Genomic DNA, 20857 nt, shown 5'->3' with positions numbered 1-20857 from the left:
TCGGGCTATATGGCCATGGTCTAGAGGCATTCTCTCCTGACGTTTCGCCTGCATCTATGGCAAGCATCCTCAGAGGTAGTGAGGATGCTTGCCACTACCTCTGAGGATGCTTGCCATAGATGCAGGCGAAACGTCAGGAGAGAATGCCTCTAGACCATGGCCATATAGCCCGAAAAAACCTACTACAACCCACATTTTGAATTATTTTTATTAATATTTTAAAATTTAAAGCTAACCTGGTCATGGTAACTGAATGATTTTATAGCTGGAGCATAAATATCCTAAGGGCACCAGACTCCAAATCTTGGAAGCTGTGCATTGTCTGCCCTGATTAGTACTTGGATGGGAGACTGCCAATGAATACTAGGTACTGTAAGCTATATTTCAGAGGAAGAAACTGGCAAGGCCACTTCTGAGTCTTCCATATGAAATTCATGGGTTTGCATACGTCAACAGGTGACTTGAAGGTGCATCAATAATTAGTACAACTGATGACATTGTATGAATTCACATTTACAGTTGTTGCACCATTTTGCAACAACAAAAATACTCTCAAAGACCCCTACAAGTATCCTTTTCATTACCTGTCCCTTGTGCCCCACTAACAGGAGATGGCTGATTGTATCATAATTCACCGTACTGCTATCCAGAAGAAATACCTCTGTTGGGAGGACTGCATGGGTTAAAAGTTGTTTTTTGTGGGGTAAGCACTTGGAGCTATTTATTTATTTACAGTATTTATATTCCGCTCTTCTCACCCCGCAGGAGACTCAGGGCAGATTGCAATGCACATATACATGGAAAACATTCAATGCCATAGACATACAACATATATAGACAGACATAGGGGCAATATAACATTCCAGCTTTCTGCCTTCATGAGAGTATGCTCGATTCCATCCACTTGTGACACCAAGTCCTTGATGGAGTACTTCCTCATTCTTATGCACACTGCTGGAAGGTTTTATGGTATCATAGATTAGTAAAATTAGCCTCCACACATAAAGCAGTACCTAAATTTCCTACTTGACAGATGCAACTGTCTTTCGGGCTACATAGGTCAACAGCAAGCTAGACTGTTAACGGTTGGGCACTCACTCCAACTTGGGCTGGCTTTGAACTCATGACCTCTCCGTCAGTAGTGATCTAATGCAGCTGGTAGGGGCAGGTAAATTCTCTGACAACTTTAAAAGGTAAAGGTTTTCCCCTGACATTAAGTCCAGTCGTGTCCGAATCTGGGGGTTGGTGCTCATCTTCATTTCTAAGCCGAAGAGCTGGCGTTGTCCATAGACACCTCCTAGGTCATGTGGCCAGCATGACTGAATGGAGCGCTGTTACCTTTCCACCGGAGTGGTACCTATTGATCTACTCACATTTGCATGTTTTCAAACTGCTAGGTTGGCAGAAGCGGGAGCTAACAGTGGGAGCTCACCCCGTCCATTGATTTGAACCTGCAACCTTTTGATCAGCAAGTTCAGCAAGTTCAGCAGCTCAGCTGTTTAACCTACTGCACTACCAGGTCTCCTAAAGAGAAGACTTTCCCTTTTTTAAAAAAACGTAAGATGGGGAGAGTAGAGAAAAGGCTTCCCATGTAATGATTTGGAATCTGGGTAACAACGTGGGGAAACTGAAGAGGGAAACACGTGTGATGGGAAGACAGAACTTGAAACAAGACAATTGACAATTGAAAGGGGCAACTGCTTTTCTCTAGACATATGGACTCCCACAGTTCTCAATGTCCACGTGATAAGGTCCATAGATAGTATAGCTTTGTATAAATGCTAAGGAACACAGAGACATAAATTTCCTTTTTAAAACCCTTTTGTACTTTAAGCTTTTAAGATATAGATTTTCTCAAAATCATAATTATGACTACAGGATATGAATAGGTTCACAATTTGGATTTAATTTGATTCTCCATATCGGAGTTGGGGAGATGTGAACATCCAGAAAACAACTGGGAAATTAGGATTTTCCCCTTTCCTCTAAAAAAAACACCTTTTCCTTTATGGAAAAATTGTGAAAATCGAAAAAAAGGACTCTTGCAAATTTCATTTTAAAACGATGAATAAAATGTTGAAGACAATGTGATCAAATATTTCCTTTACCAAACTAGTCTTGAAAACAATTTAATAGGAAGACCTGCATAAAACAAGGTAGAGTTTCAGATCATTGCAACTTCTGATGTTGCTTTACTTTTATCATATCTTTTCATGTCAATGAGTACTTTATATCTACTTAAGACCGTGAAGGACTAGAGGAGACAAAATCATTCTCTTTGTTTTACTTGTATTAATAATTTCTTCTATTTTTAAAATTATTTTTGCTTGTTTCTAGTAAAAAGGCAAAACCAGATAGATTTCTTACAATCTAAGTGTTCTTTACACGCTCTTGCCACTCCATCCATCCAACAAACAAACGAACATTTGTTTTGCTGGGTTGTTGTAGGTTTTTTCGGGCTATATGGCCATGGTCTAGAGGCATTTTCTTCTGACGTTTCGCCTGCATCTATGGCAAGCATCCTCAGAGGTAATGAGGTCTGTTGGAAGTAGGGAAAAGAGTTTATATATCTGTGGAATGACCAGGGTGAAAATGCCTCTAGACCATGGCCATATAGCCCAAAAAAACCTACAACAACCCAGTGATTCCAGCCATGAAAGAGTTCAGCAATACATTTGTTTTGCTGTTGTTGTCTGAATAAACTGCACTTTTAATATACTAGGCATTATTTTGTACCAAATTATATATAATATTATTTATGTTTCTAAAGTAATGAATTGTTTTCACTTAGGCTGAGCCCTTCCCCACAACTGTTTTGAAAAAAATGGACCACCAAAACTTCTATGTAGTTTAGTCTTCTATGGAATTATCCATCATGAATGTTGCAAGGTAGTGACATCTCCGGCCCATCCTCTGTTTGAGTATCAGCCAACACATCATCGCCTTAAATCAAGAAATAGCTTTCTAAAATCTATAGAGATACTTGCAGGAACACCTCAGCAAGCGAGAGTCCAAAAGTGGCAGGTGTGCTGGCAAGGCTGTGCCAGGAGTTTGAATTTCTTTTTCTTGCATGGCTAGTTTGTTTAAGCTTTATTTGGACCACGCATTTTGCAATAAGGTAGTTTCCCCCAGGTTGCAATCATAGGACCAACAACCTATCAATCATCATTAGAGCCTTTAGATCCGCCCCTTTCCCCAGGGTTTGGAGGGAAAAGGGGACTGTCAGTTCAGTTTTTACAGTGAAGCCTTGCAGACAGGACATTGTGGGCTTCTCTCACTCCCACCTGTAAAAGGCTTCAATTTTCACAAAGTTCTGGGGAGAAAAGTTACAGCTCTTACCAGGCCTGTAGCCAGGATTTCATTTTGGGGGGGGGGGGCTGAATTTTTTTCAGGGGGGGGTTTCAGGGGGGCTGAGTTTCGGGGGGGGGGGGGGCTGAGTCTGAGTGAAAGAGGGTCTAGCCTAGCAAACCTTTTGTATCATTACCCTAATACCCCCATCCATATGGGATATATTGAGTATGGTGATCAGATCATGATATGAATAAACATAACAGTTTAAATAATGCACCAGTAAGGCCTTTTCGTGAACCACCATGAGAATTTCGGGGGGGGGGGGCTGAAGCCCCCCGAGACACACACACACCCCTCCCCCCCGGCTACATGCCTGGCTCTTACAGTCAGCTTCGCTGGAAAATAGAGGACTCCTTTTCATCTTGGAAAATCTACAGAAACTTTGCCTGGCAGGGACCACTCGGGTTATCCATAACGCAGATTGGAGCTGGGAGTGGGGGCCTCACACCAGCAAAGGTAAAGTAAAGATTTCCCAGAGAGGGGTCTAAAGATTTCCCTTAAAGAAGAAAGAAGCAGTTTATCCTCAGTTGCCTGCCCCTTGTTGGCAGATCAAGGAAATAACCAGTTTTCTAAAGTTATAAAGTGTTTAATCCATGTCTTTGAAGATTTTAGTCATAATAAAGAACTTTGTTGGATTTATTTTGAGCCTCGATAGAACTTTATGTGGGGAAATCTAAATGGCCTCTCAGCCGAGGCACCCCGGGCGTCTCGTTGGGCATTCTAAAAGCACGTCCTATAAATAGATATTGCCACAGGCCCAGCGTGCGACAGCAGAGCAGGCTAAAACCCGGAACCTCAATCAGTGACTGATACCAGATGAGAGACTCCCGCTGGGCTACTTGGAAGGCTGGGCTACTTGGAAGGCACTGAACAGACTGCGCTCTGACACTACGAGGTGCAGAGCCAATTTTCATAAATGGGGCTACAAAGTGGGGTCCACGACATGTGAGTGTGGAGAAGAGCAAACCACAGACCACTCACTACAACACAACCCTGCCACATGCCCAATGGAGGGCTTTCTTACAGTGACAACAGAGGCACTCCAAGTGACCAGCTTCTGGTCAAAGGACATTTCGTATAATGCCAAGTTTTGTTTTTAAATAAATTATACTTCTACCTTCAATTCTCTTCTGACACGATAAATAAATAAATAAATAAAATATCCATAATGAATATATTCAATAGTCAAGCATTAACAATCAAATTGCTGTTAACCCATCCCAACAATAACAAAGGTTGGTTGCAGTCTACCCTATGCACACTTCAGCCAGTGGCATGACTAATGTTGGTGTCACTCCGTCTAGTAATTTGTGGTGTCACCTCTGGGGATTTCCTCCCATCCCAGACCATGCTACAACATTGGTGCTAAAATACTAGAAAATTAGACGAAATCAGCAGTAATAAAAAAAACCCAGCAACAACAAAAAATCACAGTGTGTGCTTGTAGTACATGCAGATAAAACCATATGATGTGAAGAGTCATTGTAACTGGGTAATAATTATATCTTTGATCAAAGTGCACACACATTAGAAAATTCAAAAAGGAAATTCACACACAGTTTTAGCCTGATAGGTGTACTGATACAGTATGCGTACGTTAAGCTGACCAAAATAGTTTGGTTTTTGGATCTAACTATAAGGATACTTTTAATTTAAAATATGGTAAATTTCTGTGGAAACACAACACATTTTTTCTAGTGAAGCAACCTACTCTATGTACAATTTCCACCCCTTGCTCTCACCTAGTTTCACTGAACATACAGAGGGCCCCTCTAAATATATACAACACTTATAAGAATATCCCTATTCAAGAATATTTCAGTGATAGTGGATGGGAAAACTAATTTGCCCTCCTGCAAATACATAAAACTAGGCAACATTAATAACAAGCTGCCAATGTCAACCTCCACACACATACCTTGAAAACAGTTTGGGGTTTTTCAAACTTGAAACATACATGTTCTTAATAAGGTTTAGGGCCTATGAATGAAATCAAAACTAATCTATTTATATAGATTTAGCCTTCTAAATCTAAAAATGTAATGTTCGTTTGTGGGATTAACATAACTCAAAAACCACTGAATGAATTGCCACCAAATTTGGCCACAAGACACCTACTAGCCCAAGGAGCGACATCACTAAAAAAAATGATTTTGTCATTTGGAAGTTGTAGTTGCCGGGATTTATAGTTAGCCTACAATCAAAGAGCATTCTGAACTCCACCAGTGATGGAGTTGAACCAATCTTGGCACGCAGGACTCCCATGACCAACAGAAAATACTGGAAGGGTTTGGTGGGCATTGACCTTGAGTTTGTGAGTTGTAGTTCACCTACATCCAGAGAGCACTGTGTATTCAAACAATGATGGATCTGGACCAAACTTGGCCCAAGTATTCCATATGCCCAAATGTGAACACAGATGGAGTTTGGGTTAAATAGACATTGACTTTTGGGAGTTGTAGTTACTGGGATTTGTAGTTCACCTACAATCAAAGCACATTCTGAACCCCACAAATGATAGTATTGGGGCAAACTTCTCACACAGAACCCCTATGACCAATAGAAAATACTTAAGGCCATCCAGTCCAAGTCCCTTCACCAGGGCAAGAAAATGTAATCAAATACTGTTTACTCACAAGCATAAAGAAATAGCATATATTAGAAACCAACACTTATTTTCCAGATCACCAGACTGGGCCACAGCAACGCGTGGCAGGGGATGGCTAGTTAAACATAAAACTGAGATAAGAGTCATACTTCTCAGCACTCATTCTGGTCAGGAAGAGACAACATCCAGGACAAAGATAGTCATATAGATATGCTAATTGTCCTACTTGGGTATTAAAGAAGGTATGTGATACTCATCTCGGCTCGAACAAGTGCCTTTTAGGAAGAACTGTCTCAGACGACCAAAAGTACATGTTGCAGTTCCCATCCACCAACTATATGATTTCTCTGGCTTTCCAGTAGCTACTGGGGCATGGAGCAGGGACGGAGAAGTACACTGGTTGAGAGCCAGGCTCACACATTGTTATTAAACAACAGATTTGGAAAGCTCACTACAGAGTGCCCAGTCTCCACAGTAAGCATAATACCAGAGGATCAGATCAAAGAAGCTGTTCTCTCCCTTTCAACTGCAACTCCAAAATCAAGAAGCTTTGATGGACAAGAAAAGAATCCTTATATCACAAGAAGGGAGTTCACAGCTTTTAGGAAATACAGTGATACCTTGAGTTAAGAGTTTAATTTGTTTCTTGATCAAGCTCTTAACTCAAAAGCTCTTATCTCAAAGTGAATTTCCCCACTGAAATGCTATTAATCTGTGTGTTTCCTCCTCCCATTTTTGTTGTATGTTTTTAAATAAGGAAATGTACTTTATAAATAACAAATAATGCATAAATGCACATTCACATGGAACAATAAAAAAAAGAAAGATAGACTTTAAAATGTTAGAAACACAAAATTGTGGCAAGGAAGCACAAAGAATAATCTGGCCTAGCTTACTTGTCCAAACGCATCTCCCTCTATGTCCCGCCTCGCAGTTTAAGATCATCTGGGGAGGCCCTGTTCTCGCTCCAGCCAGCATCACAAATACGTCTGGCGGGGACGATAGACAGGGCCTTCTTGGCTGTGGCCCCCTGTCTGTGGAACTCACTTCCCACTGAGGTAAGATCGGCTCCATCCCTTCTGTCATTTAGGAAGAAATTGAAGTCGTGGTTCTGGGACCAGGCTTTTGGACAACAGATATAGATAGCATTTTGGACATGGAATTGGATATGGAATTGACTGGAATGATGTTATGGCTATTAATACTGTTTTTACTGTTTTAATGAATGTTTTACTTATTATTTTTATTTATTTATTTATTTCGCGCATTTCTACCCCGCCCTTCTCAACCCCCAAGGGGGGACTCAGGGCGACTTACAAAAGGTACAATTCGATGCCAACACAAACAGTAAGCTAAAACATATATAAACAGCAATTATAAACAATTAAAACAATCAATTATACATCATAATCAATAAAACCAATCTAATGCTCAACGTTCGCCAGCTCAGAGTCCGTAAATTCAATTCCACATTGTCAAATCCATCAATTCACTTGTCCTTTGTCTATCTGCCAGATTACCCGAAAGCCTGGTCCCATATCCATGTTTTTAATTTCCTTCTAAAAGAGAGGAGGGATGTCAATGACCTAATTTCTCTGGGGAGTGAATTCCACAGGTGAGGGGCCACCACCGAGAAGGCCCTGCTCCTTGTCCCCACCAATCTCACTTGTGATAGAGGTGGGGTCGAGAGCAGGGCCTTCCCAGAAGATCTTAAACTCCGAGGCGGGACATAGAGGGAGATGCGTTCGGACAGATACGCTGGGCCGGAGCCGTATAGGATTTTGTAGGTCAAAACCAGCACTTTGAATTGTGCTCGGAACTGGATTAGCAGCCAGTGGAGTTGGCATAACAGAGGGGTGGTATGCTCCCTGTAAGACGCTCCAGTGAGTAATCTGGCTGCCGCCCGCTGGACTAATTGAAGTTTCCGAACAGTCTTCAAAGGCAACCCCACGTAGAGTGTGTTGCAGTAATCTATCCGGGATGTAACAAGAGTGTGGACCACTGTGGCCAGATCAGACTTCCCAAGGTACGCGCGCAACTGGCGAACAAGTTTTAATTGTGCAAAAGCTCTCCCGGCCACCGCTGAGACCTGGGGTTCCAGGCTCAGCGATGAGTCCAGGATCACTCCCAAGCTGAGAACCTGTGTCTTCAGGGGGAGTGTAACCCCATCTAACACAGGCTTTTATAATAATTGTTATTATATTGTTGTGTTATGTAGTGGCATCAAATTGCTACCAAATGTAAGCCATCCCGAGTCCCCCTTCGGGGGTTAAGAAAGAACGGGATAGAACTACCAGGGATCAATCAATCAATCAATCAATAATCAACTAGCCCAAAGTTCCTCAAAGCGAACGAAAGCAAAATGAACAGTAATGTCCAAAAGCGGACAAGAGCATGAGGCACAGAGGCTGCTCTCTTGAAGCCCTAAAACCATGTACTCTCTCTCTGGCGCTCCCTTTGGCACTAGCTCTTAACTCAAGATGCTGTTCTTATGTCAAAGTGAAACCTGGCCAGGCAATGGCTCTTAACTCAAAATTATCTTAAGTTGAGATGCTCTTAGGTTGAGGTTCCATTGTGTAAGGGGTTCTTTCCTTGTACACTAAAGCTTTTGATGCAAATGAAAGTTGTAATTATGAAAAAAAATGTTTCAGAGAATTATGGCATAAATGTTACCAACAGCTGTAGTTAACAGCCACATTGTCCTGCTCTTCTCAGCTTGAGGAAGTCTTACATCAAAGTCAGTTTGTCTAGTGAGCATACCATTTGAGGTCGATTTGAATTCTGACAGAACAAATCATTCACTATAAGTTTGGAAAACTAGCTGGAAAGGGTCAGAAGGGATCTTTATCCCTCTGAACTATTGTACCCTAGCATCAGCATGTTCTGGCACAACACTGAACATTACTGGGAAAGAGTTTGTAATTTCCCTATAGGACTATACTGAGCCAGTGTTCACTTCTTTTTCTGTACATATTCAGGAAATCCTCCAAATTTAGCTGCCAAATGCAGAAGACTGAAAAGATGTCGGGGAAGGAAGGACCTCTCTCCCCACTTGCCATGAATTGAGGTCTCCTGTAAATGTGACCCAAGATTTTATCGTACAAAATGAACAGCCACTGACTGTGCACATCTATAGTCAACCTTGAACCCTTGCTCCCCATTTTTAAGCCACATTAATTTCCCAAGTGGCTTGTTTACAGTGGAGAACAACAGAAAAGGAAGGAGGCAATTTCTCCAGTAGACAGAAAAACAGGGAAGATTAAGTGGAAGGTGATCTAGATGGTGAGGATTTGCAAATGTATATTTTCCATGGGAAATGTGTGTGCTTGCGTATTCTCTATATCAGTGGTTCTCAACCTTCTGAATGCCGTGACCCCTTAATACAGCTTCTCGTGTTGAGACCCCCAACTATAATGTTATTTTCATTGATACATCATAACTGTAATTTTGCTACTGTTATGAATTGTAATGTAAATATCTGATATTCAGGATGTAGTTCATTCACTGGACCAAATTTGTCACAAATACCCAATACACCCAAATTTGAATATTTGGGGGGGGGGGGGATAATTTTTTTATTTATTTGGTAGTTGTAGTTGCTGGGATTTATAGTGCAAAGAGCATTCTGAACCCCACCAATGATGGAATTGAATACATAATTCCCATGACCAACTGAAAATACTGGAAGGGTTTGGTGGGCAATGACCTTGAGTTTGGGAGTTGTAGTTCACCTACATCCAGAGACTACCATGGACTCAAACAATGATGGATCTGGACCAAATTTGCACAAATACTCAATATGCCCAAATGTGAACACTGGTGTGGTTTGGGGAAAATAGACCTTGACATTTGGGAGTTGTAGTTACTGGGATTTATAGCTCACCTACAATCAAAGAGCATTCGGAACCCCACAAACGACATAATTGGGGCAAACTTTCCACACAGAACCCCTATGACCAACAGAAAATACCTAAGGCCATCCAGTCCAACTCCCTTCATCAGGGCAAGAAAACGTAATCAAAGCCCTCCTGACAAAGAGCCATCCAGCCATAGATATGATTCACATACATATACAGATATAATATCGTAGATTTGAAAGTGACCCCTAAAGAAGGACAATTATATGTTGCATGTTCCAGAGTAGGCAAACCAGACAATCTCGACATCAACACTGACAAAGAAACAACAAGAAATACAACAAGAAAAACTCTAAAATTACAACAGCACAACAAAGAGGAAACAAACAAGGACATCTAATCACCTCTCAACAAAAGTTTGCTCCAGGCACTGTCAGGCCATTATATGCTAATCAAGGTGGTCAGTTGAAACATTCACACCTAGCTCCAGCAGACAAGAGTTCTTTGTCCCACCCTGGTCATTCCACAGATATATAAACCCTTTTTCCTAGTTCCAACAGACCTCACTACCTCTGAGGATGCTTGCCATAGATGCAGGCGAAACGTCAGGAGAGAATGCCTCTAGACCATGGCCATATAGCCCGAAAAAACCTACAACAACCCAACAAGAAATACTGTTTACCCACAAGCATAAAGAAATTACATATATTAGAAACCAACAATTTCTCATTACTTTATTTTCCAGATCACCAGACTGGGCCACAGCAACACGTGGCAGGGATGACTTGTGTGTGTGTGTGTCTACTATTACCATCATCACCATAGAGGACCACTCATGAATAAGAGGCTCACTTGGGGAGGGGAAAGGGGTATCGTAATTGGAGTCTGAAAAACTTTGATTTGTTTCCCAGCTCCTTGGTTGCCATGATAACATCATGCCGTTTCCTGCCCAGGGAGGCCCCACTGGCTGCAACCGGGTGAAATATCAGCCATCATAAAAATACACTAATATGCTAACCCAGGGGACCGGGAAACATTCCTCATATGGAAATGATCAATCTTGTCCTGGAGAGCGGGATGTTGTGTGCCAATCTGTTGCCTCTCCTTCTGTTCCTTGCCTACCTTTCTCCTCCTGCCTTTCTGCCTCTCTGTACCTATTTTTTCCCACACTTTCTTGCTCCCTTCTTTCCCTTTCTTTTTTGGCATGGGCACTTTCATCTCCTCCCTCAGGGATTCGAGATGTCACTGCAGGAAGTGCTTGTCTGCCTCTCAGGCAGCAGCAGAGCCCTGTGGCTTTGACAAACCTCATTTAATTGGGAGGAAGCCAGGAGGGTTTGAAAGAACTGAAACATCCACGAAACTCCTTTTATCAGGCATAATTTAAACTCTGCATGGAAAAAAATCTATATGTATAAAGAAAAGTCAACTTCCCCCCTGCTGGGAGCCCTCCCCTCCTCCTCCTTAGCCTTCCCTTCCCCCGGCAAAGGCAGGCTCCACCGAGATTCCATCTTTTTCAATTTTCTAAAAGTGTCAGAGTAGATTTGCGCTCTGCGGCTGGTTGGACAGAAAAGGAATGCAGAACTCTCCCCGTGCGCTCTCTCTTTCTTTCTCTTTCTCTCACATATGCACACACACACAGACACCATGTGCCCAAACTAGACAGTGGCGGTGGCAGCACATTCAGGTGTTGAAAACTCCAGCTCTGCTCCAAGTCTGCAGAAAGCCGGGGCTTGGGAGTTAGTAAATAAGTAAAAGGGGTTTGCGGCTGAGAGGTATAGAAAAACACTTATCCACTTATGTAAGTTCCTACCCCCTTCTCAGCAAAAAAAATCCCTACTTTCTATTGTCAAAGGCTTTCATGTCCGGAATCACTGGTAGAGGTAGTGAGGTCTCTGAGAATGCTTCCCATAGATGCAGGCGAAATGTCAGGAGAGAATGCCTCTAGAACATGGCCGTATAGCCCAAAAAAACCCTACAACAACCCAATCCCTACTTTCATAGAATCATAGAATCATAGAGTTGGAAGAGACTTCATGGGCCATCCAGTCCAATCCCCTGCCAAGAAGCAGGAATATTGCATTCAAATCACCCCTGACAGATGGCCACCCAGCCTCTGTTTAAAAGCTTCCAAAGAAGAAGCCTCCACCACACTCCGGGGCAGAGAGTTCCACTGCTGAACGGCTCTCACAGTCAGGAAGTTTTTCCTCATGTTCAGATGGAATCTCCTTTCTTGTAGTTTGAAGCCATTGTTTCGCGTCCTAGTCTCCAGGGAAGAAGAAAACAAGCTTGCTCCCTCCTCCCTGTGGCTTCCTCTCACATATTTATACATGGTTATCATATCTCCTCTCAGCCTTCTCTTCTTCAGGTTAAACATGCCCAACTCCTTAAGCCGCTCCTCATAGGGCTTGTTCTCCAGACCCTTAATCATTTTAGTCATCCTCCTCTGGACACATTCCAGCTTGTCAATATCTCTCTTGAATTGTGGTGCCCAGAATTGGACACAATATTCCAGATGTGGTCTAACCAAAGCAGAATAGAGGGGTAGCATTACTTCCCTAGATTTAGACACTATGCTCCTATTGATGCAGGCCAAAATCCCATTGGCTTTTTTTGCCGCCACATCACATTGTTGGCTCATGTTTAACTTGTTGTCCACGAGGACTCCAAGATCTTTTTCACACGTACTGCTCTCGAGCCAGGCATTGTCCCCCATTCTGTATCTTTGCATTTCGTTTTTTTCTGCCTAAGTGGAGTATCTTTCCTCTTAAAGAAAGGCATTTGAAAAAAAAAAAAACCTGGAAGCACAGTTGGGGCCATGTAGGTAGTCTGCCCCACAGTTTGCGCTTCCAGGTACAGTGATATCTTGACTTAAGACTTTAATTTGTTCTGTGACTGAGCTCTTAACTCAGAGTGCTCTTATGTGTTTGTATTTGTAGTTTTTATTGTATAGACCAGGGGTCCTCAAACTTTTTGAACAGAGGGTCAGGTCATAGTCCCTCAAACTGTTGGAGGGCCGGACTATAATTTGAAAAAACATGAATGAATTCCTATGCATACTGCACATATCTTATTTGTAGTGGGGGAAAAAACACCACTTACCAAACCAATACAATAATTAAAATGAAGAACAATTTAACAAATATAAACTTACTAGTATTTCAATGGGAAGTCTGGGCCCGCTTTTGGATGATGAAATAGGATTGTTGTTGTTGTTGTTGTTGTTGTTGTTGTGTGCTTTCAAGTCATTTCAGACGTGGGTTGACCCTGAGCGAGGGCCTGGTAAATGACCTTGGAGGGCCGTATCCGGCCCTTGGGCCTTAGTTTGAGGACCCCTGGTATAGTTTGAGAACACCTAGGGACCCACAGGTTGAGAATATTTGCCTTCTGTTGCTGGAATCCACCCTGAGTCCCTTCAGGGAGATAGGGCGGATGATAAATAAAGTAATTTATTTATTTATTTATTTATTTATTTATTTGATTTCAAGTCAACTTTCCCATTGAAATGCTATTAATCCAGAACAGCTGCCTTAAACCCCTCTGTTTGTGTTACATGTTTAGAAATAAGAAAATGTACTTTATAAATAGGAAATAATGTATTATGTGGAACAATAAAAAAGAAAGGTCAACTTTAAAATGGCAGAAGCACAAAGTTGTGGCAAGGAAACACAAAGTGAAGAGGCAGAAGCATAATTTTCTTCATACCGAAAACACTCCAGCCTCCCTCTCTTGCTCTCTCTCCCTCTCTCTCTCTTCATGAAGCCAAACATACCAGGAATAAAAACCACACAAAATCAACTAACCCAAAGTTCCTCAAAGAGTGCAAGCTCAAAGCAGTCTCCCAAAGTGGACAAAATCACGAGGCACGGAGGCTGCTCCCTTGAAGCCTAAAGCCCTGTACTCTCATGCTAGCACTCCCTCTGACACTAGTTCTTAACTCAAAATGCTACTCTTATGTCAAAGTGAAAACCTGGGACAAGCAACAGCTCTTAACTCAACATGTTCTGAAGTTGGAATGCTTTTAAGTCGAGGTTCCACTATACTTTCATATATTTGCCACAGTCCACTTGAAGCCGAGCCCTTGACTCTACTCTAGATATCTGGACCAATCCTGTTTCGGACCAGGAGTAGGAAACTTCCAGTCTTCCAGATGTTTTCTGGACTAAAATCTATTCTAGCCAAGTGAGAGATGCTGGGAGCTACAACATCTAGAGTGTCACGTGACCATAACACTAACTGCAATGCTTACTCTGGATCTGCTACCATTCAGCAGAGTGTACCCCTTGGACAGAGCTGGTCTTCTGTGCTTGTGATAGATCTACATATCCAAAGTGAAGCTTGAAAATAGTTTCAGATCAAAAGGCCTGAATCCTGCTGGTGCGTTACAATAGAGCCCATGCTTTTCAGAGGTCACACAATGGTGGTGAAAGAAGACAGGCAAAATCTGCCAACTCAGAGCACCTGATGTTTAAAATGCCTTTCCTCCTTTTACTCCACTGCTGCCACTCCTTTGCCAATGTCATTTCACTAACAGGGTTCCAGTTAATATCGAAGAAAGATCTTATTCATTGCCCCCATCCAGTTCTAGTAGTACCAATAGAAATGAATAAGAATCTGGTTTCCCATGCAAAGAATGTCAGCCTTTGGACCTCCCTCATTTGGCACCTAACAGCAGCCTTTTATTTACTTAGATAAAGTATTTATGTATCACCCCCCCCCCCCCAACCACCAGGGCTCGTGGGCCGATCAATAAAGAAAGAAACAAATCAAATATAGAAACATTATTAAAAATGTTAAAATTCTATTTTAAAATTCTTTAAAACAGTCTAAAACCCAATCATACAATTTAGTTTTGAAACAGTTAGAACAGACATTTCAAATACTGAATGCCATGTGTCTAGTAAAGGTAAAGGTTTCCCCTGACATTAAGTCTAGTCATGTCCGACTCTTGGGGGTGGTGCTCATCTCCATTTCTAAGCTGAAGAGTCGGCATTGTCCGTAGACACTTCAAAGCTCATGTGGCCAGCATGACTGCATGGAGCGTTGTAACCTTTCCGCCAAGGCGGTACCTATTAATCTACTCACAGTTGCATGTTTTCGAACTGCTAGGTTGGCAGAAGCTTGGCCTAACAGCGAGAGCTCACCCCACTCCCCGGATTCGAACCACCAACCTTTTGGTCATCAAGGTGAGCAGCTCAGCGGTTTAACCGCTACACCACCAGGGGAACTCTGCCTGTCTACTAGAGCAGTGGTTCTCAACCTAATGTCGTGACCCCTTAATATAGTTCCTCATGTTGTGGTGACCCCAACCATAACATTATTTTCGTATCTGTAATTTTGCTAGTTATGAATCATAATGTAAATATCTGATATGCAGGATGTATTTTCATTCTCCGGACCAAATTTGGCACAAATACCCAGTACGCCCAAATTTGATTACTGGTGGGGTTGGGGGGATTGATTTTGTCATTTGGGAGTTATAGTTGCTGCGATTTATAGTTCACCTACAATCAAAGTGCATTCTGAGCTCCACAAATGATGAAATTGAACCAAGCTTGGCACACAAAACTCCCAAAACCAACAGAAAATACTCAGAGTGTTTGGTGGGCATTGACCTTGAATTTTGGAGTTGTAGTTCACCTATATCCAGAGAGCACTGTGGACTCAAACAGTGATGGATCTGGACCAAACTTGGCACGAATACTCAATATGCCCAAATGTGGAGTTTGGGGAAAATAGACCTTGACATTTGGGAGTTGTAGTTGCTGGAATTTATAGTTCACATACAATCAAAGAATATTCTGAACCCCACCAATGATAGAATTGGACCAGACTTCCCACACAGGACCCCCATGACCAACAGATAATACTGTGTTTTCTGATGGTCTTTGGTGACCCTTCTGACATCCCCTCGCGACCCCCCCCCCCCCGGGGTCCTGACCCCAGGTTGAGAAACACTGTACTAGAGGCTTAAAAAGATGAGTCCAGTCTAACTTTCTTGAGTAAAGTATTTCAGGTCTGGTGACCTGAATTTTCCCCTCCATCTCACTATAAGAACTGGACCTGGAACTTGCTTCTTTGCTAATCTCTCCTTTCCCCTTATTCTTTGTGTGTCTTAAATGGTAAGCACTGATCTTTGTAAGTCACTCTGGAAGCCTTGTTGACTTATGAGCAAGGTTATACATTATTTTAAGTAAATAATAAATCAAAGAAGTTAGAAAGTTTGTCTCAGTACCCTTGAGGTGAAAATAGAAGAGGGATTGACATACCATCAGAAAGGTGGTACAACTCAAAGGGCAAAGAGCTGAAATAACAATGAGTAAGTGCGTTCTGTGCAGAGATCCTGTTTTGGGGACAAACTTTTAACATTCTTGCTGCCAGATCTTCAGTTTCAGAGGTTTTGTTCAGCCTAGGAAACAAATAAAATAATCAGCATTAACCAAAAGAAGTCCTTAGGTGACATGCTTAAGTGACAAATCTCTTTCTCTGTCTAAAAAATAGAGTTTGCTAAGATGGGGACCTCAGAGTTAGATCAATTATACACACACAGATACACACACACACACACGGATCAAAAGTTTTCCCTCTCCTCTCCCAACCTTGTCCTTTGAAGTTGAGAGCCAGTGTAATTTAAGTGCTAAAGAATACACCAACTTTATTTCTAAAAGAAAAAAAAGAACTAAAAATTACCAGAACTGAAATTTCTACTTTGCAAATAAAAGGATTAAATGTAACAGGAAAATGAATCACAAATTAATATAATTCATGTTTTATTATCACAAACTTTAGCTTTGAATTATTATGCTCACACATCGGGCCAATTCCAATCTACCATGATCTGTTTATTTTTACAAGCTCTGCATTAATGTATATTTTGGATGGAAAGGGCAGGCTTCCTTCCAAGTGCCATACATATGGCATTTCTTCTAAACTTCTAGATATAGAATAAGAGTTCAATCAACACTATGGGAGGACGTTATGATTCTGGTGCCAGATAAAGAGTTGTGTGCAGCTAGAAATACTGTGTGAAGCTGAAAGTGAAAAGATAAAACTAGCAAGAGGTGAACTGCCTCTCGTTCCATTTTGAATTGAGTCTAACGCAAGTTATTTCCCAGAAATTTGTTTCTTTTCCATTGGGGAAGATTGTAAAATTAGGGAATGGATTACATCAGAATGAGTTCAAGTTTACAAGACACATTAAAAACTATGAAAGAAGGTTTTGGACTATGTTTGGAGCAAGAGGAGGAAAGATGGAGTTGGTCCCTTATGTTTCAAAGCTGTTGAAAAGTCAATGGGTGACAGAGAAAAGGAGGAACTGTTTATTCCTACTTTTTCTTCTAAAAGAAAAAACAGTGATCTATCTGGTAAACACAGAATGAATACTTTAGGGAGAGTGTTGCAGTTCAGGATAACTGAAGAAATGTAATGAGAACACCGAGCTGATTTAAATCAGTTCCAGTTTTCAGGGCAGATGAACTACCCTAAGGGTTTAAAAGTAATGTAAATCCAAATCCAGTTTCTAGTCCCAAACAGAGTCTATTCTGATTAGTCCCAATTAGAATAGACCTACTGATTGTAGGAAGATGGGATAAGACTTTGTGATTTCTTCCCTAGGAAGGCTTAGATGGTATTATTATTATTATTGTTGACACAAAAGCACAGTATGTCACAGCAAATGAGATCTATATGCTGGATTTCGTATCACAAAATCACAAGTCGAACACTTCCCAAGCGTCTAGGACTGTGTGATGTATTTTCAAAAGGTGGCCTTTTGCAGTTGACAGATCGTGATTTTGTCAATGTTTATTGTTTCCAAATGCCGGCTGAGATCTTTTGGGACGGCACCCAGTGCACCAATGACCACTGGGACCACCTGTACTGGTTTATGCCAGAGCCTTTGCAGTTCAATTTTGAGGTCTCAATAACGGCTGAGTTTTTCCTGTTGTTTTTCCTCAATGCGACTGTCACCCGGTATGGCGACATCAATAATCCAGACTTTTTTCTTTTCCACAATTGTGATGTCTGGTGTATTGTGTTCCAAAACTTTGTCAGTCTGGATTCGAAAGTCCCACAGTATTTTCATTTTCCACAACTTTTGCAGGTTTATAATCCCACCAATTCTTTACTGCTGGCAGGTGGTACTTGTGACATAAGTTCCAGTGAATCATCTGGGCCACAGAGTTGTGTCTTTGTTTGTAGTTCATCTGTGCGATTTTCTTGCAACAGCCGAGGATATGATCCATGGTTACATCAGCTTCCTTGCACAGTCTGCATTTTGGGTCATCCACTGATGTTTCGATTCTGGCCTTAATTGCCTTGGTTCTGATGACTTGCTCCTGGGCTGCAAGAATCAGGCCTTCTGCCTCCTTCTTCAGGGTTCCATTCGTCAGCCATAACCAGGTCTTCTCCCTGTCAACTTTTCCTTCAATCTTCTCAAGGAACTGCCCATGTAAGGCTTTGTTGTGCCAGCTGTCAGCTCTGGTTTAGAGTGCAGTTTTCTTGTACTGACTCTGTCTGCTGTGCTTTGAGAAGTTTCCAATTACTGACGTCAATCAAAGCAGGTTCTTGGCTTTCCTTGACATATTCTGCCAGGGTGTGTTTTTCTTCTTCAACTGTTTGTTTGACTTATAAAAGTCCTCTGCCCCCAGACTTTTTAGGCAGATAGAGCCGGTCAACATCACTGCGAGGATGTAATGAATTATGAATTGTCATGAGTTTTCTTGTTTTTCTGTCCAAATTGTCCAATTCTGCCTGTGTCCGGTTTATGATGCCAGCAGATCCGAGTAGGGTGGCCTTTTAAAGCTGTCAGGTGGTAATTTTGTCAGTGTCGATTGTGTTTACGTGCAAGCTAAGGTCTCGATGCACTGCACTCAGTGTGCTGATCACCACTAGGACCACCTTTACTTGCTTGTGCTAGTGTTTTTGCAGTTCGATCTTTAAATCCTTGTATCGTGTAAGCTTTTCCAGTTGCTTCTCATCAATCCTGCTGTCACCTGGGATTGCAACATCAACAATCCATACTTGTTTTTTTCCCATGATCATGAGGTCAGGAGTATTGTGCTCCAGAACTTTGTCAGTCTGAATTTGGAAGCCTCAGAGTAGTTTTATGTGTGCATTTTCTGTAACTTTTTCAGGCTTGTGACCCCACCAATTTTTTGTCACAGGTAGATGGTATTGGTGGCAGAAGTACCATTGGGTCATCTGAGCAACTGTGTTATGCCTCTGCTTGTAGTCTGTCTGTGCAATTTTCTTGCAGCAGCTGAGTATGTTATCAATAGTTTCATCTGCTTCCTTGTAGAGTCTACCTTGTAGAGTCTTGCAATCTGTAGTTGACTTTTAAATTCTGGCTTTGATTGCATTTGTTGTAATGGCTGGTTCTTGGGGTGCAAGAATCAGCCCCTCTGTCTCTTTTTTCCAAATAATAATAATAATAATAATAATAATAATAAGTTGCTTTTTCTCAATCAAAGGAGATTCAAAGCACCTAACAATACAAGTATAAATATAGGTGAATAAAAATTTAATGTACATAAACAGAGATAGAATTATTTATAGAAATATTAAAAATACATAATTAAAATAATGAAACCATTAAACCAATTAAATTGCATAAAGCACAATACTTCCTGAATCAGTCTTAAAAACCTCCTTCTTTAAAAGCCTGTCTGAACAGTAGCCTGGCTGTAGTTCTTGGGACCAGCTGAAGTTTCCAAACACTCTTCGGAGGCAGCTCCACATAGAACATGTTTTGACAGTAGTGTTATATGTTTTTAATTTGTCTTTTTACTGTATTGTTTCCATTTTTGTAAACTGCATTGAGTCTCAGTATTGAGGGAAGAGCAGGCTATAAATGGATAAGTAAAAAATAACTTGGTATATAATGGTGCCTTGTCATTCTGGAGAAGAACAAGGTGCCGGAGGGGTTCTTCTGTCTAGGACCTCCTGTACCTGCTTGGCATCCTTCAACATCTTTAAAACAACAAATGAAGTAGTAGAGGGTGGCTATTGGATTTGGAGATGACACCATGCTCTCCCCGGATTCGAACCTCCAACCTGTCAGTCTTCAGTCCTGCCGGCACAAGAGTTTAACCCACTGCACGACCGAGGGCTCCAAGTCACCACTGTGAATGTTATATCAAGTGGAGATGCCCAGGACTGACATTATGAATGTATGTTTAGTCATGATTGGGCAAAGCAGTAATATCTCTACATTTCAATTGGGAGTTTTATAGCATCTCAAGTTCATTTTGCTTCCTAAGTGCCACTTCTGAAAAGGCTGATCTATAAATGCTTGGGCTGTTTATACAAGCAGCCTGATAGAAATAACAAATCCATGCATGCAAGATGCCACTCTTGGAATATGCTTTAAAAAAAAAAGAAGCTTTAAAACGACTACTTTGGTGATATCTTATTCAGACTGTGCTCAAACAAGCCAAGTCTGCAGTTAAAAGCTTGCATATAAAAACAAACAGTCCCTACGGGAGAACTTGATAATGCTGTCATAGATAGTTTACCTGTCACAGATCATTCGGAGCCTCCGAGGCTTACTGGCGGAGAACCTCTCTGGAAAGTTAATATGCAATCACCAGATTAAACAGGAATCATGGAAAGCGCCTGCGACATGTACTTAATGCACTTAGAATCTCCAGACCCTTTCTTGAATCCATCATTGTTTTTTTCATATAAATATACATTACTTTTATAAAACATGATTGATGATAACACAGCCCAACAAAAAAGTGTTTTCTTCGTGTCTTGGGTTTTTGGTCTGTTCCTGGGGTTATTTTGGGCACTGATTCAGAAAACTGCTTTGGATAGACCCCATCAGTTTTAGTTACTTAGTTACTTAATTATCATGGTTTTCTGTGGAAGAGCAGATGAAGACTGGTAGATGGCATATGTTCCCTATCTCAAAAACTGGAGCTCACAGGGGGAAACCGGTGCCATTTTTGGAATCAGAAGAATACACAGAAACTGGGCTAATATTTGAGGCACCAAAATGTGTGTTGGCCAGTGAAATGTGATTCCAGTAGTTCTCAACCTG

The 20857-nt window shown here is 41.5% G+C and overlaps 1 protein-coding gene across 1 annotated transcript in view; it reads right to left on the bottom strand.

Annotated features, from left to right (window-relative positions):
* The window catches only part of CDK15 (cyclin dependent kinase 15), a 73528-nt gene that overhangs the window by 9917 nt on the left and 42754 nt on the right, over window positions 1-20857 (bottom strand). Inside the window, exons 11-12 of the mRNA XM_067470090.1 lie at window positions 20328-20376; window positions 16083-16222 (exon numbers count right to left, since the gene is read on the bottom strand). Coding sequence (XP_067326191.1) covers window positions 16083-16222; window positions 20328-20376 — 189 coding nt within the window. The remainder of the gene's footprint in view (window positions 1-16082; window positions 16223-20327; window positions 20377-20857) is intronic.

This window comes from Anolis sagrei, chromosome 1 (genome assembly GCF_037176765.1).
Source record: "Anolis sagrei isolate rAnoSag1 chromosome 1, rAnoSag1.mat, whole genome shotgun sequence".
NCBI classification, from domain to species: Eukaryota; Metazoa; Chordata; class Lepidosauria; order Squamata; family Dactyloidae; genus Anolis; species Anolis sagrei.
The sequence above is the reverse complement of the archived record's forward strand: the minus strand, read 5'-3'. Positions and strand labels throughout refer to the sequence as shown.